This window comes from Pelodiscus sinensis, chromosome 25, assembly GCF_052426305.1.
Source record: "Pelodiscus sinensis isolate ZL-2025 chromosome 25, ASM5242630v1, whole genome shotgun sequence".
NCBI classification, from domain to species: domain Eukaryota; kingdom Metazoa; phylum Chordata; order Testudines; family Trionychidae; genus Pelodiscus; species Pelodiscus sinensis.
Genome location: NC_143076.1, coordinates 17,116,459 through 17,140,790, shown reverse-complemented (window position 1 = coordinate 17,140,790; position 24,332 = coordinate 17,116,459). Strand labels below are relative to the sequence as shown.

At 49.1% G+C, this 24,332-nt stretch overlaps 1 protein-coding gene across 4 annotated transcripts in view; it reads right to left on the bottom strand.

Moving 5' to 3' along the window:
* Nucleotides 1-24,332, bottom strand: part of POU2F3 (POU class 2 homeobox 3) — an 81,326-nt gene that overhangs the window by 16,422 nt on the left and 40,572 nt on the right. For all 4 annotated transcript variants that reach the window (XM_075909801.2, XM_075909800.2, XM_006133637.5 and 1 more), the window contains 4 exons: nt 9,520-9,624; nt 6,820-6,922; nt 3,059-3,141; nt 307-489 (listed from right to left, as the gene is read on the bottom strand). In XM_075909801.2, coding sequence (XP_075765916.2) covers nt 307-489; nt 3,059-3,141; nt 6,820-6,922; nt 9,520-9,624 — 474 coding nt within the window. The remainder of the gene's footprint in view (nt 1-306; nt 490-3,058; nt 3,142-6,819; nt 6,923-9,519; nt 9,625-24,332) is intronic.

Sequence of the window (24,332 nt, the reverse complement as noted above, 5' to 3'; positions counted from 1 at the left end):
CCTCCTCTCCGTGCCCACATCTGCATCCAACCCCCGTCCTCCTCTCTGTGCCCACATCTGCATCCAACCCCCATCCTCCTCTCCGTGCCCACATCTGTATCCAACCCCGGTCCTCCTCTGCATGTCCACATCTGCATCCCCCGTCCTCCTCTCCGTGCCCACATCTGCATCCAACCCCCGTCCTCCTCTCCGTGCCCACATCTGCATCCAGCCCCGGTCCTCCTCTGCATGCCCATGTCTAATCCTCCCCACCTGGTGCCGCTCACGAGTCCACCGCTCCTCGGGAGATTTCCCGTGACCCCTCACCTGTGTGAACCCCAGCTTGATTCGCCTCTGCTTGAAAGTTTTAGCAAACTTCTCCAGCTCCTCCAGGTCGCTGGGCTCGTCAGACACCGCAGAAGACGGCAGGTGTTTTGCAGCTTGCAAATGCTGTGGCCCCTCCATGTGCGTCTCTAAAGATGACCCAGGCAGCCCTGAACGACCCACGGCCTGTTAAAAACACAACCAGAGTCCCAACCATGGGAAAACCACAAGGTTCCCTGCACCGGCGTTTATACAACACATTACCGAGCGTGGCTGCGGGTGGATAAACAGCAGCCATATCCGGCTGCAGAGGAGGCTGCATGTTAATGGTGGGTAAAATGACCCTTCCAGCTGAGTGTGGGATGAGATGGGTAGGTTGTTGTAAGGGAGGTGGGCTCAAAGTTCTGGGTGTAGGTTGGGCTGCTAAAAAAAAAAAGCTGTCAAACAAATCCTAGGGAAATTATGGGGAGCTGGTATTCATTTGGGTAACAGTTATAAAGTAACAGCAAATACCTGGTGTGAAGGGAGGGCATTGAAAAGAAGACTGAAAGAACTGGGCTTGTTTAGTTTGGAAAAGAGAAGTTTGAGGGGGGACATGATAGCGATTTTCAGGTATCTAAAAGGGTGTCACAAGGAGGAGGGAGAAAAATTGTTCCTCCTGGCCTGTGAGGATAGGGTAAGAAGCAATGGGCTTAAACTGCAGCAAGGGAGGTTTAGGTTGGACATTAGGAAAAAGTTCCTAACTGTCAGGGTGGTCAAACACTGGAATAAATTGCCTAGGGAGGTTGTGGAATCCCCATCACTGGAGATATTTAAGAGCAGGTTAGATAAATGTCTATCAGGGATGGTCTAGACAGTACTGGGTCCTGCCATGAGGGCAGGGGGCTGGACTCGATGACCTCTCGAGGTCCCTTCCAGTTCTAGTGTTCTATGATTCTATGAAAAATGAAAGGAGGGACCCTTGACCAGCGTTCCCTGTAAGCTGAGCACTTGGGTGACCACGCAACAGAGATTCAAATGTCATTCAGCTGATTAGCAGAGTGCCCACAGCCGGCAGCATGTGTTTATATGGGTGGTGCACATTAACATGTGCCTCAGTGCACATAAAATTTATTCCACACATAGACAGAAAACAAACGAGAGTGAACACAGCCCTTGATTTGTCTGATCAGATGCAAGCGTTAAGGAAACAGCGGCAGGAGCTACTAGAAGGTCCAAGCCCAGGGAGTCTCTGCATAGCCTTGTGGGTTGGGCTGTGAATTTCCAAAGCCAGGGCTGGTCTCATTTTGAGACCCATCTGAGCCTCCCAAGCCTGACTGGGTGTAGGAAAAAGGAAGACAAAGTGTCTGCGTCAGGGTTCCACTGTGGGGCCCAGGCCTGGAGAGAATTCAGTTTGCCTGATGAAGGTTTTTGGCAGGCCAGGGAGGGTCACCCATAGCACACCAGTGCCCACAGAGAGAAGTGACCAGACAGCACCAGTAGCTCCTCAAGCGCCCTGCCTCCGCGTGACCCCACAGAGGGACCTAGGAACCGGAAGGCTTTGAAGGAGCAGTTGGGGCCACACTCCATTCATGCCCTAGAGCCATACCTCAGGGCAAGTGGGAGGGGCAGGTGGCGCTCTCCACACGGTGCCAGAAACTCACGGCCCGGGTGCCGAGAGCCCACGAGTGGGCATGAACGGAGGCTGCCACAAAGGCAGACAAGGCCTCACAAGCAGGCACAGAGCGGAAAGGTGTCGGGCCGATTGCTGTGGTTTGCATAGCACCTGCACTGGGCCAGGTGCTGCACAAGGCTGTAAAAGACACCGGGGAGCTCTGTGATCTCAGCAGGAAGCAAGAAACAGGCCGGGGCGTGGAAGGGAGGCCGCATGAGGCAGTGAGACCGAGCTGTGGCCTTTGGCCCCAGCCCTGCGACTGCAGTTGTGGTTGCTTGGGGGGGTGTCACAAGCACTGTGGCTGGGTGGGACGTAGGCAGTGGGTAGAAGAAGCAGGGGAAGGCAGTGACTTTCCAAACTGCTTCAGCAAGGCTTCCCGGGGTGGAGTGTGGGCTGGGCCCTGCCCCACCCGCCTGCCCTGTGCTCTAGGGCTTGTGGGGAGGGCAGAGGTGCAGTGAGGGTGTTATGCACCCGGGGGCACAGGCAACATTTGCACACCCCTCCCTCTGCACGGTAAGGCCCCAAACCTGGCACATGGCTGAGCCTGACCCTGGGAGGGGGGGGAGCTTGTACCGCATCTTCCCCCGCCCCCTCCAGTTTGGGGCCAGGCCCCCGCACGCACTAACCCGCTGGCAGAGATGGAGGAGGGCCAGCTGGGGGTGGGGAGGAGGCTGCAGCCGGCGGCGGCGTGCAGAGGATGGAGCTGGTGAGCCGAGGGATGACAGGGGGAGCAGAGGGGGACTAAATTGGTGCCCCGCTAGTGTGGCACCTGAGGGCAACTGCCCCCCCCCCCTTGCTACACCACTGGGGGAGGGGCTGGAGACTTGCCCTTGCAGTGGGGGGTGGCTTACAGAGAGGAAGGGGAGCTGGAGCCCTGCCCCTGGGCAAGGCCTCATGTGGATGAGGCAGGGCTGGGGGGTTGCCTCCCCCAGCCCTAGGTTCACTCACCTGGGTTGCAAGGGGAGGCAGGTTACCTCATCCATACGGGAGGGGGGGAGCGTGGCTCCCCCCAGCCTGGGCTTCCATCGGCTTCCCTGTGGCAAATGGCCCGTAAATGAACTCAGCCCCCCCTCGAGCTGAGGAAGCCAGCGGGTAGCTTACCTGGGAGGCGAGGCTGGGCCCCGGCTGCGAGAGGAGGAGGCTGCTCTGTTGCTGGGGGAAGGCGAGGATGTTCGGCTGCAGAGCTGAGGAGAGAAGGGGAGAGAAATGCGATGAGTGCGGCGTCTCCCACACTCGGCCGACCTAGAGTGGATAGTGTTGCTGTGACAGTGCCCAGAGAGGAGATGCTCCGACTGTTCTGTGGGACACAGACACTGTGCCATGGTCCCATGGGCAGAACGTACGCCGTCTCCAGAGACCGCCGCGTACTTCTGCAGCAAAAGACGGTGCAGGGGTCCCCCTGACATCAGTGGGGCTAGCACACATGCTTGAAAAGTCTCAGGGGGGTCGCCGTGTTAGTCTGTGTCTGCACACACAACGGGGAGTCCTGAGAGAGCTACGTCTGCACTGCACGGCTATTTCGGGCTACCCGAGGGATCCCGAAATAGCTACCCCGCGTTAACACGACCCGGCTGTGATTTCAAAATATTTTCCGAAGCCACAGGCGCGCTATTTCACGAGGGATAAGGGATGGCTCGAAATAGCATGTGGTTTCAAAATCTGGTGCTGGGGAGATGCGCCGAATTTCAAAATACGCTGTTTCAAAAGAGATTCGAGACAAGAGACGCAATGTGCGTAGCGCAAACTGCGTATCTTATTTCGAGTTTAGGATGCTGTGTAGACGCACCCTAACAGATTCCTTAGGGCATAAGCTTGTGCCACTCCAGTTCATCTGATGAAGTGGGTTTTATCCACAAAAGCGTATGCCGTAATAAACCTGATAGTCTAAGGTGCCTTAGGACTCCCCATTGTATTTACACATGCTTGAGCATTTTACTGATTTGGGACCTTAGCCTTTGAACTAGACAGACATTTTCTTATTCTGATGGGCACAACAGTCCCCAGATGTGTCCCGGTGATAGTTGTATACTGCCACCATCTGCTTGTTAAATAGAGCTTTTTATCCATAGACCTCCAAGCCTTTTACAAAGCAGGAAAACAACATGATCTCGATTTTATAGATGGGGAAACTAGCCTCATAGGTGCGTCTAGCTTTTTGGTACTATGGGGATGGGAAACCTAGTAATACCATTCATGATTGGTAGCAGATTTCTGTGCTCTGGCACTGAAGGTCCCTGAATTCAAACCCCAACAGCTAAATCACTGCTAGATATTGGTTCTTGAACTGTGGTTCTACCTTGCCAGCTCTCTTCTGTTGATTATTCTGACGCATCAAATCTAAAATCTGATTGAGCTCTGTTGTGGTTAGTGGGCCTAAATATTTACCCTCAATTGTTAAAAAAAAAAAAAAAAAAAAAGCCGCAACCACTTATCACTTTTTGCCTGCATGGGACCTGACTGTGGAAATAGGTCAAGTTGCTTTCAAGAAAGAATGTTATGAATGGGGCAAGAAAACCGGACACCGAGATCTGAATTTGTCCAAACAGAAAGAGGCCCGCTGGTAAGATTCGAGGACTGTGTTGGGGTTAATAAACAAGAAGAGGTGGGTCCAGAAATTAATGGATCAAAGCTGGGTGGCAGGCCTACTAGGTTGACAAGGAACGAACTATGAAATCCCAACCCAGAGGGAGCAGACCAGGCTGAAAAATTTCCTCCCTGTGATGAAGGCTTTGTTCTAGGAATCTGGTTTTTCACCTGAGAGTCCTGTATCATCACAACATGCAACCCTAAGCCGATCACTGGGGATGTAGAATTGCCAATGCTTCAGAAGCACGTACAATCCTTTTCTGTCTCCCTTTCATTTTGCATTAATTTCTGCCCTTCTGTTTCTTTCCTCTTATCGCTTCTAGGGTTGCTAATTTTAATTCTACGCATTCCCGCAGGATTCCTCACATGGCAATCTTTAATTAGAGATTGATCTCTAGTTCCTAGTGGGTTGGCAATCCTATTCTCTCTCTCACTTTCTCGGCTTTTCATCGAATCCTGAAATCGGCCACACTGCACCAGCCCAGCGAGACGAGATGGCTAAAAGCTTGATCTGACTAAGGGGAAAGCACTCAACCAAATGACATCCCAGACCAGAATGTGAGCCAGCCTCCAAGCAGCAGGTGTTCTGGTTAATCTGCCTGCCAAAGTATCCCTTAGTCAAAGGCTGCGGAAGTCAGCCGAGCGCCACGGTGGTAGGTGAAGGGGCGCAGGGTGATGATGTTCACAGCCAGGAGGCGGGGCCTGGAGCCACTGTCACGCCGCACTTCTCATTTTCCAGGCTCAACCAAACCTTGACCTTGGTTTAAGTTAGGGTAAGAGGAAACTGCATTCCAAATTTGGGGGTCCGACCTCTTATGGCTTAAGAGGAGTTTGTGAACTAATGGACAAACAGATGCACAGACAGACACTTTCTCTCTCTCTCTCTCTCTGTATATAGATAGATAGATTAGATTAGATTAGATTAGATAAAAACAAAAAACATTGTTTCCCCAACCCCTATCTCCCCCCCAGAAAAATGAAAGCTTGTTACAAGGATAGTCTAGACATTTACCAGAAATGCAGACTTGTCCGGGAGTTAAAATTATGATCTTGATTCAGAAATTACTGGGTGAAACTAGATGGCTCATGTTATGGAGGACATCCAAATAGATCATCATACGGGCCTTCGTTGTACAACCCTCTCAATCTACCATATCAGGACCCTCCCCCCCAGTCTCCTATACTTTTATCACATTTAGACTCAGAGTGCAGCTTTTCCTATCGCACATGAGTGCATTGCCAGCGGTTCAGTGATAGATTCTTCTGATCTCACCCGTTCCAGATAATTAGCTTAGTAGGATTATTGTTACATGTACAGCAAGTAGGTTTTTTGACATATTAAGCCATTATCTCTGCCAGGTGCTACTGATTAAGAGCCATCAGCGCTAGACAAATGGTCACTCAGTCTAGACAAAATGAAATAATTTTTGTCCGGAGCTTATACATTGTCACACCCTCGGATTGCATGTTTTAAAATACTGGTGGGCTCAAATCTTGCAATCTGGTCCAATCAGGGGAGCATTTCTGAGCACTGAAGTCAAAAGATACTCAGCATGAGCATGAGGATCCATCTAGGTAGCTCCAATTGTGGTCTTGGGACCTGCCTTTGTCCTTCCATGACTAACTCTGGCCCAAACTATGTATAATGCACAGCTGATTTTTTAAAATACGACCACTAAAAAGAACACACGTAAGTTCGAAGCTAGACCTGAGTCTCTAGAAAGGCAGAGCTCATGGGTGTTTTCATGTCACCCTGCAGACACTAACCCAACCAGATGTGGTACTGAATTTCAAAGGGAGAAAGTTTCAGAGGGGGAGCCGAGTTAGCCTGTAACTGGAAAAACTTAAAAAACAACAAATAATCTTGCAGCACCTCAGACACTACTAAAAATGTAGATGGTTTCACAACCCATGAAGTGCCCACGAAAGCTCATGATCCCATCTACATTTCTGCTTAGTCTCTAAGGCACTGCAAGAGTAGTCCTTGTTTTTTAAGTTTTTCAGCCGAGGCACTTCTGTAAGGCAGGCCTGAAAGCAGCGCACACGGCCCCTTGGTGGCGCTACTGCTGCACACAGGAACCATTCCCCAGCTGTTTTCGCTGGAGAGAGGAGAATTCAGTCACCCAGAGGTTGAGTTTGGTTTGCGTTCTGGTTGGATCAGCTTTGCGCTTTGGGTTGGCTTTGGCGATACAGAGAGGAATGGCGAGGCAGCAACAACAGGAGCAAGCCAGCGAACCATTTCTTGGCCTACATCTGGAGCGATGGCTATTCATTACCTTGTTGTCCAGCCTGGGCCTGGGAGAGCAGGAACTGAGGAATGGATTGAACAGGGCCAGGCACCAGTACAAGCTGCTGCAGGGTGTGAAGGGAACTCATATCCTAATGAAGAAACAGTGCGGATCAGATGCGTCGGCCCTGCAAGCAGCCCTCACAACTTTCCCCATCCCCCCTTCCCCTTAGTTGCACTTAACACCCCCTCCACCTCCCCCCCTTATCCTCCACCCCACTTCTCCCTTCAACCACAGCAGACGGCAGCTCAGGTGTGGTAACTTCATCCTCCCCCCTCCAACACCCGACAGCTGCACTCCCGGAGCTGCCTGACGTTTTTCACCCAAACCTTGTTCAATATTGAATTTTTGCGTACAGGGAATTTTTTTCCTTTGTCAAAAAAACAAACCTCCAAACTCTCAATTTCTCTCAGTCAACTGACATCTGGAGTATCGCGTCCAGTTCTGGGCCCCCCACAACAGAAAGGACGTGGACACATGGGAGAGGGTCCAGCGGAGGGTGACCAAAATGATAAGGGGGCTGGAGCACGTGACCTATTAGGGAGTTGGGCTGATTTAGTCTATAGAAGAGAAGAGCGAGGGGGGATTTGATAGTAGCCTTCGACTACTTGAAATGGGGTTCCAAAGAGGATGGAGAGAGGCTGTTCTCACTGCTGACAGATGGCAAAATGAGGAGCAATGGTCTCAAGTTACAGTGAGGGAATCTAGGTTTGATATTAAGGGAAACTATTTCCCTAGGCAGGTGGGGGAGCACTGGGATGGGTTCTCTAGGGAGGGGGTAGAATCTCCATCCCTAGAGGTGTTTAAGTCTCGGCCTGACAAAGCCCTGGCTGGGTTGATTGAGTTGGGGTTGGTCCTGCTTTGGGCAGGGGGCTGGACGTGATGACTCCTGAGCTCTCTTCCAGCCCTAAGATTCTAGGATTTTTTTAGTTTAAAAGTGAAACATTTGGGTTTTCAGATGCCACCTCCTCCCCCCCCCAAAGAACAATGAAAACACATTACTGAAGGGAAAAAGGAGAGGGGTTCAGATTTTGACAAAAACTCAGAACATGCAGAAAAATGCCAATTTCAATACAAATGAACAAAAACAAAATTTCGGTTTTGCTTGGAAACCAAATCCCCATTTCACATTTGGCTCTCGACTGATTCTGGGGAGGAGCAAGGTCTAGGACTGTGAGTGGTGATGATGTCCACCTGAGCCTAATAGATCTTGCTTAATGCTGCTTAGCAGGTGAGAACTCCCAGCCCCCACCCAGGGCTCTGACAATACACACGGGGTGGGGGGGGGGAAGGGGAGGCAAAAATGTTTGCACTTCCTACAGACACCTCAATCACCCATTACACCCCCATGTGTCCTAGCTCAGACTTCTTGGGCGACTTTGCCCATAGGTGGCTGGACGTAGGGGGGAGGGAGTGTGTGAAATTCACAAGGTCTATGCACCAGCTAAGCACGTAAGGATCAGTTAGCTACATCCTTGGCACCTGCCTTTGGGGTCAGAATTTAAATGCAGAATTCAGCAGACAAGGAGCACCCAGTGTAGGGGACCATAAGTGGTGTCTAAAGCTGGGTCTGCCCTGGGGGAGAAAAATCAATACAAGATATGCAACTCCAGCTACGTGAATTATGTACCTGGAGTCGGCGTACCTTGCATCGATTTTTTGGGGTGGCCCCATAGAAAGAGGGAGGTCGATGGAAGAAACTCTTCTGTTAGCATCCCTCACTCCTTGCAGTCGTGAGTTGTTCTGGGGTCAACAGGGGCACCCTCAGGGTTTGATTTAGCGGGTCCATACCAGACCTACTAAATCGAATGCCGGAAGATCAATCTCTGGAGGGTCGATCAGTGTAGATGTGCCCTAAAAGTCTTGGGCAAGATCTCTCTGCTGGGGATAAATTTAACCCTTTCATCCCAGGTGCAAGCATAAGGGAGGAGATTTTAGAAAGCACAAACAGCATTTAGGCATCGAATGCTCATTGGAAGTTAAATGAGAGTTAAGCACCTAATTGCTACATGAGCCTTTGAAAAATCTCCCCCAAGGAACACATTCCATCTCGGGCCTAACTTGACTAACATCGATAGAGCGACACTAAAGATGACTCTGATCCTTGCAAGGCAAATTGCACCAGGATTCACAGTTTCTGCCTCTGGAATCCTTCTCCACTGCCATACCAAAAGGCATGCCTAGCCCAGCACTTCTTTGAAACAGCTGTCAAGCAATGAATGCTCCAGACCAGTGGTGGGCAACCTGCAGTCTGTGGACTGTATGTGGCCCATCGTGGTTCTGTGTGTGGCCCACGAGACATTTTGCATATCATTGCCCATGTGCAAGGCAGACAAAGTTTTTGGGCAACGTCGTTTTTTTCCTATTTGTATTACTAAAGCAACACACACAAAAAACCAGGGCACACTATGCGAGGTGCATGCTGATTGCACACAACAGTGACTATGAGAGCTGTGCATACCCTCTGCATCCAGTCAATGTGCTGTATGGTTCAACAGGCATATCCTGCAAATTCTAGGTACCCAAGCGCAGTGAGCAAAACCACCCTATCCTGTCTTGGTTATGACAACCTTGCAGCCAAGTGAGACCAAGGAGGCAACACTTGCAGCCCACTCACTAGCCCAGGTTGCCCCTGACTGCTCTAGAGCCATGCCATGAAAGCATTCTTGAGGCTGCTAAGCCACTTACCCCTGCAATTTGGCTTCCGTGCATCATTGACGATCCATGTCCTAGGTGGCCGGATCTGGGCTGTACTGGAGATTGCAAGGAGTCGCTGAGGTCTTCGGTTTTAATCTGCAGAGGAGAGGAGACCAGATGGGTCAGCAGGGAGCATGTGCAGATGACATGGAGTCAGAAGAAGTTGAAGAAGATGCAAGCTCAGAGTTTGAGAAACCTCGAGTGGATATTCTCGATTGTCCCCATGCTCTGCATCCCACCAACTGTGATGTCACGTAATCTGACTCAGGTCTTCTAGGTTCCATCCCTGGCTTTGCAGCCATGTCTGTGAATTTGGACTAGTCACTTCTCCATTCAGCCTCAATATCCCCACCTGCCAAGTGGGTGCAAGTCTACTGACCTGCTTGACCAAGGGAAGGTGCAAGGTGTCTTTAATTAAAGGCCCTCTAATTAAAACACTTACGTTCCACTGACTGCAATGCTGCTTCATGTTAAATAGGTGTGTAAATAGTGTGATGAAACAGGGCCCCGAAACATTTTGTGGATCTTGGAAGAAAAACCCCAGAAGGAAGTATTAACACAACAGGGAACACATGGAAATTAGTGGGGTGGCTGAGTCACTTTCTAGGAACAGCGTCAGCTGCACCCTTCTGTATTTCTGGTTTCACTGCTGTTCCAGAGGCAGCAACAAAGCACATGAAAAGCAGCCGCATCTGACAGTGGTTGCCAGCCTGAAATTCACCAGTCCTGGCTCTAAATCTGCTTGCCCCCACTGATAATGGAAGAAGAAATCCTATTTGATTTGCCCAGCAAAAGAGAGAGAAAAAAAAGAAGCAATCATATTTGATTTGCCCAGCAAAAGGGGAAAAAACATTATTTGCCCAAGCAGGTAATGAGCATGTTGAAGATTGTATTGGAGTCACCCCCAAAACCTCTTGTTCTGCTTTAAAGTTCAGGCAAGACTCAAACCCAAAAGACCTTGATTTCTAAGCCAGGAACTTGGCCAGAGATCCATCCTGGGGCTTTGAGTTTGTTCTGTTCTTTGGTCTCCACTTTAATTTTTATTGTCGCTGCTCCAAAACAAGACAAAACCCATTGCTTCTCATTGTGTGGGATATACCTTAACATAAGAACGGCTGTCCTTGGTCAGACCAAAGGTCCATCTAGCCCAGTAGCCTGTCTCCTGCCATCCTTCTCCAGCCTCTGACAAACAAAGGCCAAGGACACCATTTTATCCCCTGGCTAATAGCCTTTTATGGACCTAACCTCCATGAAATTATCTAGCTTCTCTTTAAACTCTATTATAGTCTCAGCCTTCACAGCCTCCTCTGGCAAGGAGTTCCACAGATTGACTTCACGCTGTGTGAAGTCTGGAGCCCCCATGGGATGGACAATAGGATTTTGGAGCGCAAAGAGAAAGGAATGCTCCCACTTAAACATGGGAGGCTGCGGTGAGAACACATCAGGTTACGGTCTTGCTTATACTCAGCTGGAGGGGATTATAGAGTGTACGTATAGGGATCCGAGAGAACTTTTTAGCCTCATTGAATCGGGTCTTTTCTTGAAATGGATCCAAGTGGCAAAATTCTGATCCAGAGCAAAACCTTCCCCAAGCTTGAGGGCACTGGATCTGGCGTCCTAGTTTGGGTCCTCTCAAGAGACAGTCCTGATCCAGTTCTAACCTTTCCCAAGCCATGAAAACGCTATGCTTTGGCTCAGGGATGTGGGCTATCACTTGGAATCTGGGCTGGATCTTGCTATCAGCAGCAGTTAATGACAGAATCTAGTATCACTGAAGAAACAAAACCTTTTCATCCTCCAGTATTCTGGGGTGCTAGTTCCGACAGGGAGTAATACAGCCCCCTACCAGCAGAGAAAGGCAAGAAACACAGTTTCCCCTCAAACAATAAGCAACACACACTTTTTTTCAGCGGCAAGGACTTTTCTTACAGATTGAGGAAAAACAACAAAGAAAGAACAAATATAAAGGTCCCTGTAAGAGAGAGAAAACACAATCTCTCTCACTCTGAACTGAAGCATATAAAGGAAGCTGCCCCCATAAAGATCAATGTTCACATTTCAAGGAGTAATAGACAGACAAAAACAGAATTGCAACATCTCTTGTAGGTCATATGCTGTAGTTACGAACACTAGCATACTATGCAATTTTAACTCTTTCCAATGACAGCTCTATCACAGCTAAGTCATCTGGTTCTTTCCCACTTCTCAGGAGGGAGTGCTCTACTAATTAGATGGTAAGAACTTTTGATCACTACCAATCATTCTGCATTTGAGTTGGTGACCATCAAACAAAAGGCCTCATGGAACGCATCATTTGCTCTTTGTTGAGCCAGTTACTTAACTCTTTCACCCTCTCCAAGCGCTTTCCTTCCTGAAGGTAGATGTATCCGAAACAATCCCATTTTTTTTAAAAGTCACCCCTCCTTGCAATCACTACAATTAAAAGATCCAGCAAACTACTAAGGGACTCATGTATCTGTGGCTTACGTGACTCAGGAAGCCAAACGCAAGCAGCCACTGCGCGCAAAACTACCCTGTCAACTAAGACCGAGGGGTTTTCTCCTGCGTGAGACGCAATCCCAAGTGGAGCCAAGCATCCAAGAACCACAAGCCCTTTCCAAACTGCAATCAATGTTTACAGCTGCTGAACGGAACGCTTTGGACGTATTCCAGGAAGAAAAGGGTGTGTAGCTGCATCCCAACAACACAAAGTGAGATCAACAGATGAAGTTGGCAAAAAACAACAAAAACAAAAGAAAAAAAAAAAAAAAAGAAAAATCCGTTTTCTAATTTTGAACCAACATCTCCAACATCTTGTACCGTTCTCCCCCCCCCCCCCCCCACTTCTGGAATGTGCCAGCTTTCTCCCGAGAAGATGGGAAGGAGAAATTATTCTCTATTGCACCTTAGTTTGTTAATTTGAGACACAAATGTAAGCCATCTCTCCCCCACAAACTTGTTGTTTCTTAATTGTTTACTACAGTATGTTTGTGATGTATCCAAGTCACAAAGCTTGGGATATTTATGCAGCTCCTTCCACCTTAGGTTCCTCCAGAGAAAACTTTATAGTGTTTCCAGTCTCAAGCCTTCAACAACAATGAATCAGGCTCCCATCATGAGATATTAAATCATCATATTTTTACCTTTCTGGTTTCTGAGTGCACCTGGGTCAGGTTTTCAAGCATTTTCACCATAATCAAGAGAGCTATAAAGCTACCTTTTAAAAAAATGCAAGCAGAGATTCTCACATAATCCCCTGACTCTGGAACCTGGAACTTTATGAAAAAGCAGTAAGTCCTGTATCCTGTGATAAAGTCTGTGTCACAGCTCTTGTGATTATAAGCAAGAGAGCAAAATGAAAGTCGGATTGGGCTGAGTTTCTCAGGAGAGGGGGGTGGAAGTCAAGGTAGATGAGGAAAACTGAACAGAAAAGTGGTAGGGAGAAGGTTGGTTTTCCTCTTCTCCTGCGTTAAATTCAGGGAAACGATGCAATCTGCCCAGGAAAAAATGCAATGGCACAGCAAACTCTTTGGAATATACTCACTGTGCCTCAACCCACAAGGGGATGAAACAAAATGTTGTGCCACAAACAACAAATGCTACTAATATACAAATCATTCACATCTGGAGGAGGGACTAGAGCTCTTTTAGATCTTCAAAACAATAGCTACTTAGCACTTAAGAACATCAGAACGGCCAAACTGGGTTAGACCAAAGGTCCATCTAGCCCACTCCCCTGTCTTCTGACAGTGGCCAGTGTCAGATGCCCTAGAGGGAGTGAACAGAACAGGATCCATCCTCCGTCATCCATTCCCAGCTTCTGACAAACAGAGTCTAGGAACGCCATCCCTGCCCATTGATGGACCTATCCTCCATGAATGTATCTAGCTCTTTTTTGACCCTGTTAAAGTTCTGGACTTCACCACATCCTCTGGCAAGGAGTTCCATAGATTGATTGTGCACTGCATGAAGAAAAACTTCCTTTTGTTTGTTTTAATCCTGCTATCTGTTAATTTCATTTGGTGACCCCTAGTTATTATGTTATGGGAACAAGTAATTAACTTCTCCTTATTAACTTTCACCACACCAGTCCTGCACTTGAACTTAAGGGGATCTCTTAGGGCTCCTATAATAGTAAGGCAATTATCCTCTTTGTGATCCACTATAGGGTGACATGAATACATGCATGAAGTGACTGCACTGAAGGATTATGGGGGTGCAGGAAGGGAATTGCTTCTGCAAATATCATCTAGATGTTCTCCCTACCTTGATATAGTTTGTTTGGGGGCAACCGACCCCAAGTGAAAAGCAAATGGAGACCAAGCTGATTTAAAGGAGATCTCTTCCCTCGTTAGCCAATTGATCCCTTCCCTGGCTGGCTGCTTGGGTCTGCTCACCCCAACAGCCAAACCGAATCCTGGTGGGAAAGAAAACCAAACAAAGCAAAACCTAACAAAAACAAATGGTGGGTGATAGAAAATGATCAAAGCTGTTTGGCTTCCTTGTGTAATCCATCCACGGAAGGTGTTACATAAACATTTCACAAGACGGAGAATTATGAAGCCAACGTCTCCCAACCTGCCTGCAATTACTGCACAAACTCTTCCTTACCCGTAGAGAGAAGGTTAAAAAAAAAAAAAAGGAGAACACATCTGTTTTGTAACCGATCTATAAACATTTGGCAAAGGCTCTGCTCATGAAAACATCCTGGAGACATCCTGCAAGCTGTGAAAGACCGGGCTCACGCAACGCGGTTAGAAAAGAGCAAGCTAGCAGCTCAGATCCTACAGGATAAAAGCTATGTCCTTAACAGCTAGATGGCCAGATAACTAGGAAGGCAGGTCAGTCCTATGAGCTGCATGCTGGAGTCCCAGTGCTGATCTCAACACCCACACTATCCAACTCCTCGTAAAACACGGCCTCAGCTCCTCTTTCTTAGCATTGCTGAGGCAACGTGAGTGCTCTTCCATCACCCTCTTGGCAAGGTGGGTTTGTATTTACTACGAGTGGGGAATCCTTAAAGGATTGGGTGTGACGGAGCACCACCAATCTGGATGCTTCTTCTAATCAACCAGACCAGAGCAATAATATTAATAACTTTGCAATTTCCATTCCCACGTGTACTCAAGAGCACTGGAACAGTTTACATAGTGGAGGTGCTGGAAACTGCTCAGCAAAACAACAAATCTTGTATAGGATAGAAACTACTTCAAGTCAGAGGGTGCTAACACACCCTTAGTTCCAGCACCTATGCATGTACTAGCCTCGATGCACAGAGAAGATTAAGAGATGCCAAAAAGTCAGGAATGTAACAAAAAATCACTGCAACCTTTCCTCACCCATTCTAAAGTTTGGCTAAGTTATGGTAGGAAGTTTAGAAGCAGGGTTTGCAAAAACTTTCAGCACAATGTGGCATTCAGCGTTAAGTCAATGTGGAATGCTTTGGAAAACCCCATCCTAAAATGCGCAAAAGTCAGGACACTGAGACCAGGTTTACACTATGGGAGAAAGTCGGCCTAAGATTTACAACTCCAGCTTCAAGAATAATGTAAACTTAAAAAACAACCAATAGTCTGGTAGCACTTTAAAGACTAACAAAACACGTAGTTAGGATCATGAGCTTTCGTAGGCACAGCCCACTTCTTCAGATGACTGGATATCCAGAACCAAAATTAAACAGGGGAGAAGGGGGAGGGGGATGGGAAGGAAAAATGGGAGTGGGAACAAAAAGAGGAAGTGGGTACATAAATAGCAAAGGGGAAACAGAGTTGGCATGTAACAGGCAAAACTGTCTATACGCACCTAAAGACGGGATAGTTAAAAGAAGCAGATAAGGACCATTAGTTGGCATTTAGGGTGTCTAAACTATACCCCTCTTCTGACAGAGGGATTAGGCACATTGCTATTGCAAATGAAGCGGGGATTTAAATATCTCGCGCTTCATTTGAATAGAAATGGCTGCCGCTTTTTGCCGATGCGGCACTTTGCCGGCAAAAAGTGGCAGTCTAGACGGGGATCGGTCAACAAGGAAAGGCTTTGCCGACCGATCATGTAAACCTCGTTGCATGAGGCATAAGGGATCAGTCAGAAAAGGCTTTCCTTGTTGACTGATCCCTGTCAAAATTGCCGCTTTTTGCTGGCAAAGTGCCGTGTTGGCAAAAAGCGGCAGCCATTTCTATTCAAATGAAGCGCGGGATATTTAAATCCCCGCTTCATTTGCAATAGTGATGTGCCTAATCTACATTCCTCTGTCAGCAGAGGGGTGTAATTTAGACACACCCTTGGAGAGGAAGAGTACTAACACCAGAATCTACACAAAGAACCATTGGCACTTTCAATGGTTGGTTGATAATGTCCCAGCCATCCGGTATCTGGATCCAGACCATTGGCACAAGAATTCAACTTGTGAATGAATTGTAGTTCCATCCCTTCCCTGTGTGTTTGGCTTGTGGAATTGTTCTGTAACAAAACTGCAACTTGAATAATGTAATTCAAGGGTGGGGAACTTAAGGCTCAGGGGCTAGATGCAGCCCCCGGATTGCCTGGATCCAGCCCCTGAGGCTCAGGGCTCCCCCCAGCATTGGGGAGCCAATGCTGGTGAGGGGTGGGTTTTTTTGTTTCTCACTTGTGTGCAGCCCCTCGCTGATTCTTCTGTGCGTCGGTGGCCCCTGACTGCAGGAGGTCAATGGGAGAAACTCGATTTCCCCTTACTCCTTGCAACACAATGGAGTACCAGGGTCGACGAGGATGCCATCAGCAATCGATTTAGCAGGTCCTTCTTAGACCCACTAAACTGAACCCTGGGAGATTGATCTCCGGAGCCTTGATCTTGGCGTAAGCGAAGAAGTGATAGTTTCCTTCTTAACCTTTAAGTACCTACATTACACCTCATGACCGTTATCTTATGAAAGTCAGCCTAATGGGATATTCCTTACAGTAAAAGATCAAATTCATGCTGCTAATATTTAAGCCTTGGTATGGGGTTGTGGGAATCAAAACTTTAAATGCACAAAAATTGCACCTTAAAAAATCTCAGAGGGGTAGCCATGCTAGTCTGTAACTTTAAAAACAATGAGTGGTGCTGTGGCACCTTAGAGACAAAATATATAGTATCATGAGCGTTCATGGGCAAAACCCACTTCCTCAATATATTTTTGTGAGTCTCTAGGTGTCACTAAGTCATTGGCCTTAAAAATGTTACCTGTAACTTTAACACACATTTTTGTATGGAGTTTCCCTAAGTAGTTTTGTTTTTGTTTTTAACAGGAAAAATAAAAAGGCAAAGGGATAGTCCCTCAAAGAATGAATTATTGACATCAAACAAATGTGTGTAGCACAGGGCAATCCAAATAGGAGATGAAACAGACACACAGAAAGGAAAAAAAGGAGAAAAACAAACACACACAAAGGAACAAATGAAAAATCAAGAGTTGGGAAGACTATGTTGATTTTACTAGCTGATCAGGGAGATGTGCGCAGATAAAATGTAACTGTACAATCATCAGATTAAAGGGTGTTTGTTTATTTCAATGTAGCTTATCCCCAGACACCCAGAGGTGTGTGTTCAGACAGCCCAGATCTGGGAAAAGATGAACGACGAGCATAGCTGTGTGCTATTCTTTCCAACCAATTCTAACTTATTTATGTCTCAAGCCGGCGTTGCTCTGAATTCGGTGGAGCAAGCCACTCAGCTAACTACACAGACAGGCTAAGCCAGTGGGTTCTAAAATGAAGCCATCTGCGTTGTCCAAGCAGCAAGAGACCCAGAGAGAGAGACGTGTAGAAAGCAGTAAGGGGAAAAGCCATGTTTGATTGACACTCTGTGTACTCAGCACAGAACTCTTGCCACCATTCCTTCACGGCCTTCTCCATTCATCCCAAATCCAGCCGCCAAACATCCCCTCATCTCTTGCCTTTCTGCCTGTGACTCCTTCCACAGCACAGCTCTACTCTCCCTTCTCCAAGCCCCCTCCTCTCTCCAATGCAGGCTCTTCATCTTCAAAGATCTCCAGAACTTTACTGCTGCCTAGATCTTCGCTCTTTGCTCCTCTGCCCCCTGCCTGGGCGGTGTCAATGCCTTTGGTTTAGTTCTCAGTTACAGACTCCTTCTATGCTACACTGCACACTTAAAAGGGCTCCCCCGGGTCCAATTCTGCTCCCTTTGAAGTCAATGGAAAAAAGCCCCCATTGATCTCAGTGGAGCCAGGACAGGTACTTTAACATTCTCAAGAGAGTCCTCATTCCAGGAACCCACTAGCGGGATGGGTAACCTCTGCTCCGTGGCAATCAAGGCAGGGACCACGTAAAGTGCCAGGACGATGCAGCACTCACATCTCCTGCTCAGTCATTCAGGCCGTGGGCAAGAGTGGCATTTGCTTGGCATCCACGTAATGAGATGTGAGAACCAGGAGCAGCCACCCCCTCGCTGCAAGGCGCCTCGCGCCGTCTCCCACATTAGAAGGAAATGAGATAAGCCGCAGCAAGAACCTGTGACTATGGATGGCTTAGTCCCAGTTCCCCTGGCTTCGTGATTGGCTCAGGCTAGTTTGGGCACCACTGGGAGTAATCCTGTCCCAATGCCAGAAGGAATTGGGACATGGGAACAGCAGCCAATTTATTGTTTTAAATACATACAAGGAAAATAATTAGAGACATCAGCTCTTCTGTGCAATGGCGGGGGTGGGGAGTGCAGCCTAATGGTGAAAGGAGGGGGCTTGGAGCCAGTGCTCCTGAGACCTAATTCTAAATCAGTCGCTAATTTGATGGATGGCCAGCCCCGGGGCTGGATTTCGAAAGACGCCAAATCCCTGCAGCTCCCACTGATTTCACAGGGAGTTCCGGTTGCCCGGTACCTCGAAAATATCAGGTCTGATGCTGGGACTCCCAAATTAGAGGCCTCGTTTGAAAACCGGAGCCTACCCCTTTGTGCTTCAACTTGCCTTTTGAAAAATGGGCGCAGCACCCCTCCTTCCCAGGGTGCCAAGACGCCTTTAATTAATTAAGCACTTTGCCAGTGTGTAGAGATCGTCAGATAACAGGGCCCTAGAGAAATGCAGAGCTGCGTTATTACTGGGGATGATCACTTTAGATCCCAGCAGAGCAATTTCCATGCGTTTTGCTTCATCCGGCTCGGCTGGAGAAAGAGCCCGGCAATCTAAATAAGTGTCATCTGTGCCTCTGAGCCTCGCTTTTACTGTGCAAACAACTGCTAGGCCCCGGTAAACAGCTTCCGAAAGCCAGCCCGGCCCACTACAAGCTTGAAAAATATTTACCCAAGGATTATTTCTTGGAGTAAGGAATTTGCATGAAGACTGCCGGTGAATGGAGAAACTTAAAAAACAACAAATGGTCTGGTAGCACTTTAAAGACAAACAAACCATGTAGACGGTATCATGAGCTTTCGTGGGCACAGCCCACTTCTTCAGATAAGTGGAGAGTGATTGGCTGTTCCTTATGTCCGTCTGTGCGTATCGCCAGCTCCTGGAAAGCTGGACCCTGCCCGTAGTATCTGGGAAAATGTGCCATAGGAGAGGATTTCCTGGGGTAGCCCAAGGCTGCATAGTAGGTGTAGGTGCTGGTGAATAGGTTTCGATAGAGTATAGGAAGGAACTGGCCGCTGACTGCAGGTTTAAGGGTTTGGACAAGGGGATATCGGAAGGTTCCATCTTTGGGGCCCTCCAACTTTGGGGCCAGCTGTTTGTCGGGTCTCATTCCGTCCACCCATGGATAATACATCCATGTCCCTAGGGTTGCCAGATAGTTTCACAAAAAATACAGAACATGGCAGCAAAAAAAAAAAAACCCAAAACAAACACGGGGATAAAAGTTGTTGAGCCAAAAAAAAAAAAAAAAAAGAGTCACAGCGCCTTAAATTCCACCCCCCTTGGCAGTCTCCAAAGAGGACCAAGGAGAAAGAATGCCCACCTAGACCAAGGTCCCTTCTCACTGGTGATGGTGACGGGGTTCCCCGAGGACAGGGCTGCATCCAATTAGCAGTTATGGCACCAGCAAACGGGACTGACTTGCACCGCTGTGCCTAAGTGCTCTCTGCTGACATAGGCAATGTCTACACCAGTGGTCCTCAACGTGGTGCCCGCGGGTACTATGGCGCCTGCCGGGCCATTTCTGCACCCGCCGAGTGATCGGGGCCGCCCCCGCCCCTGGGAGCGCAGCGCATGGACACTGCTGACTCCTGGGCACGCGGGGTATGGGTGTCCCCACCCCTGGGCATGCGGCACAGAAGCAGCACCAGCCCCAGGATGCAGCACATGGGTGGCGCTGGCACCAGACACGTGGCATATGGGTGGCCCCGCCCCCGGGCGCGTGCGCAGTCCTGCCCCCAGGCATGTGTACGGCCCCGCCCCCGGGTGCCCAGTGCATGAGTGGCCCTGCCCCTGGGCACCCGGAGCCTCAAAAGGTTGGGGACCACTGGTGTACACTATAGCCAGCCACACTGGGTCAGAACAACAGTCCATCTAGGCCAGCGTCCTGTCTGAAAGAAGCCCGTGCTAGTTGCTCTGAAGAGAGCCACTATCGATTAATGATTTTTAAGTGCAAGGCAGCCCTGATGTTCCCAGTTCAAGACCTTTCACCAGCTCTACAATTCTCTCTCTCTCCCACATGAACGACGTTATCCAGTAGATTCAGACTGCAAAAGGGCATGTGGCATAGTGGCCAAGTGAGCAAATCAGAGGCGATGAGTAGCAACCATCAGCATCAACAGACTGCTTGCACCTGGAAGACAGAGACTCAAGTGTCTGTGTTGGGAATAGCTACTGCACGAAAAGGCTGTTCTCATGGGAATTTTGGCCAGGCTAAAAACCCTGCACCCATGCCACGGATGAGCCAAGTCTGAAAACTTGTTTGGGGCACGAGGAGTCCCAGCAAACCACTGACATTTCACGGGCTGATTCAGATCACTAGTGTGTTCTAGCAAATGCTATTCGTGACCTTCTGTTTGCAGATGACTGTTCATTGCTGGCTCACTCAGTGAAAGATGCACAGGAGATTTTGATCACTTTGTTACTTCTGCTCACTGCTTTGGACTCACAGGGAGCATCAAGACGACAGAAGTTTTGCCTCAGCCTGTCTGGAAAGAGCCCAGCACTCCAGTGATCACTGTCCTTACAGCCAGAGCTGGCCTAAGCCACAGGCTGACCGGGCTACGGCCTAGGGCGCCCCATTGTAGGGGGTGCCATGTGGGGCTTCTGGGCTGGGCGGGGGTGAGACCACGCATGCACCGGGCACCGGGGGCGGGGCCATGCATGCACCACGTGGCCAGGGCCTGGAGGCACCGTGCATGCCCCACACTCCCAGGGGTGGCGCCGCGCTCCTGGGGCCCGGGGTGCACGAATGGCTCGGGCTGGCCCTGCGTACGGCTGTTGACAAGTTCTGCTACCTGGGAAGCGTACTGTCTTCTAGCATAAATGTAGATCATGATGTATCTGCTCGACTAGCCAAAGCCAGCGCTGCCTTTGGAAAATTGACCAAACGCCTATGGAATGACCATGGTATTACACTCCATACCAAGATAGCAATTGGTCAGGCAGTTGTCCTGAATGTCCTGCCGTATGGCTCCGAGTCCTGGACAATATATCATCGCCATGTTTTGAAGCTCGACCAGTTCCATAGGCGTTGTGTGAGGAGACTGCCCACGTGAATTGGTGGGACAAAATTCCTTATACGGAGGTTCTTAAGCTGCGTGGTGTCATGGGCGTGGAAGCAATGCTTATGAACAGTTTCACTGGATTGGTCATGTTATGAGGATGGATGATACACGGATACCAAAGATGGTCTTCTATGGCCAGCTTGCTCATGGAAAGCGCTCTATCGGGGGTCAGTATAAGCACTATAAAGACATCTTAAAGGCCAATCTGAAGTCATGTGGCATATCTCCCAGTGATCTGGAAACTAGTTCAGGACAGATTGTCCTGGTGACAAACCATTGTACAGGCTCTTCATTGCTTTGAGAGTCAGCGTATCCAGGCATTGCAGGAACAGCGCAGGATCCAAAAAGAACATACAGCGCCTGCAGTTGGCAGCTTTTTATGTGACATCTGTAATGAGCTCTGCCGATCAAGGATTGGTTTAGTCGCTCACCAACGGCATCACAGAAGATGAGATCTGTCCATCGACGGCTCAGTCCACGTGTTCTAGCAAATGTTTATCGGCTAGCGGACTCAACTAGTCACTTCCCCCCCGCCCCACACACACACTGCCACAGGCAGAGAGAGGCAGCTAGGCAGGAGAGCAGGAGCCGGTGCTGGTGGGGGACTGGTAAAGCCAGTTACCCCTAGCAGCATCTCTGCAGGGGCAGGGGAGGCAGAGGCACAGGGGGAAATGCCATGAATGGGGACTGAAGCAGTCCATGCTTGCGCTGGTTCCCACTGCGGGCGCTTCTGCTTCTATGCTCCTTCAGGGCTCTTGTACAGTTCAAAAGTAGAAGTGCCGCATGGAGCACGGGGCAAGCCTCGATCAGAGGCAATCAGCCCCTGTCCACATGGGTACCAGCAGGGAGCTAGGCTCCCCGGAAAGAGGGGCTGTTGCCGCCAAGCAACCCCTGTTGGCGGCGGCCAGGGCTGTCTGCCATGAACAGGGGCTGCTGGACTCAGCGCGAGCCAGCACCGCGCAGTCCCGGCTCGCGCTGATCGCTGCGCCTCTGCATTTTAAATGTAGTGTGGGTGGCTCCGGAACTGGCACGAGCCAGGACTGCTCAATCCCGTCTCGAGCTGGCTCCTGGAGCTGCCCCCGCTTGCGCTTATCGACTACTCAATAGTCGATACAAAAGGAATCGACTATACGATTCGCTAGATCATCGCATGTGAACATCCTTAGTGAATTCACTATCAAGGACACCTTCAGCACAAGCGGATCAGCATTCAGTTCCAGTGTGGAGGTTGATCTTCAGCCAGAATCACTCCTAGGCAAGGATGAGCCACGCGATGGCATGTGGAACCTCTCTGCCCCGTGCTTCCTCCCCAGGCAAAACCACCCGTGGACGTGGACGGAAGTGGTGGCAAGAAAGAATATGGAAGGAAGGAGCAGTAGGCACCCTGTGGGCAGACTGAAGGAGCCGTGGGACCCTATTGGGAAGGAGGTGGGATTTTAGCCTTTCCTCTACCAACAGGGAAGACCAACGGTGGTTTGGGAGAAGAGGTCCCTCTGCATCCACAACCTAACCCAAAATGTAGGAGGACAATCCCTAAAGCCAGGTCTTACTGTGGGCTTTTTCTCCACCTGTTACATTTAGTAGGGGAACCAGATAACAGGTCCATGCTGAACGCACAAGCGCAGGGACTGGATAGGGGAGAAACCTGAAAGGGAAAGGCGTCCTTAGCTCACGTTCTCTCTGTTGGTACAGATGTGGCGAGAGTACCGCTGGTTTCCAGCCAAGGAAGTTATTTCCCAGTGTGGCTCCAAGGGAGGCAAAGCAACTCTAAGGCCCTGGACAACACTTCAGGGCAAAGCCGGAGAAGAGAAATTGCAATCTGAGCTGACACCTGGAGGGATGAGGGAAGCAGGATGCGAATTAACACCAGGGAGGAGGGCAGATCAGGGAGGGGATGGAAATCTCGAGGGCAGGATGAAACCTGAGCTCAGCTGATACCTGCTGAGGAGAGCAAAGCAGGAACTAAATTGACATGTGGGGAGCACATGATGTCGGGTGGGGGCGGGGGAGGCAAATGAAGTGAAATGGAACAGGATGAGAACAGCTCCCGAAGGGACGGCCCAGCACAATTCAACCTTCTGTGAGGTTTTCCATCCGAAGGGTTGAATAATAAAATGCTTACCGTCTTCAAAGAGACTTATGGGAGGGAAGAGATGCCGCTGGTTAGGGAAGTCACAGGATCAAAGTTCATTTCCCTGCTTTGCCACAGACTGTCTGTATAACCTCGGGCTTGATTTTCATGACTATCCCTAGTTTCAGAGACAGTCACGGGTGCTCAGTTTGCACATCTGTGAAATGGGAATAATACTTCCTATCTCTCAGGGGTGTCACGGGGCTACACTAGCTACCAAAGTGCCATCCAGTCCTTGGATGGAAGCAACTATGCGAGGGCAAAGCATTATTAGTGATTTTTTTTTAAAAAAGGCCACTAGGAATTTTAGGTCTCTCCGGTGGAATTAACGCACCCTGTCATGTCATAACAAGGTTATTTGCAGTGTTGTCCTTATTGGATTGGTCCCGGGATATTCGACAGGCAAGGTGGGGAGGTCATCTCTATAAAGCCTTGAACATCCACAGGTATCTGTTTTATGGCCACAGGTACCCGCATCTGTGGGTATCCGCGGATCATTTTTGCGGATGCAGAAGCCCACACCAATTTTGTATCTGAGCAGGGCTCTACATCTCTTTTATTGGACCAACTTCTGTTGGTGAAAGTTCATGTTTTCCCCCCACAGAACCTAGTCCAATAAGACACGACTTCACCCACCTTGTGTCTCTCATATCAATTACATGGAAGATCAGAGGTTGCAGAACATTGGCTCTGAAATCATTCCCTTTTGGAAAATCAGTGTCAGAGACAACCTCCTCCCCTCCCCCCGCAAGGCACCTGACATGAGAGTCATTTAAACCTCTTAAAATCCAAGGTCCCCTGACAGGGCCAGCATGTGAAATCTCTATTCCAGCAACTCTTCCCCCAAATACGAAGCAGCTGTCCTAGACCAAGCTGCCATTTGAAAGGCTGGGATTTCAAGAGGGGTGAAATTCTCCCGGCTGCAGAGGGCTCTGAGTTTGAGGGGTTAAGTGGGACTGAGTAGCACACAAGCTCTCTGCATAATGGTGAATTTCACACGTTAGA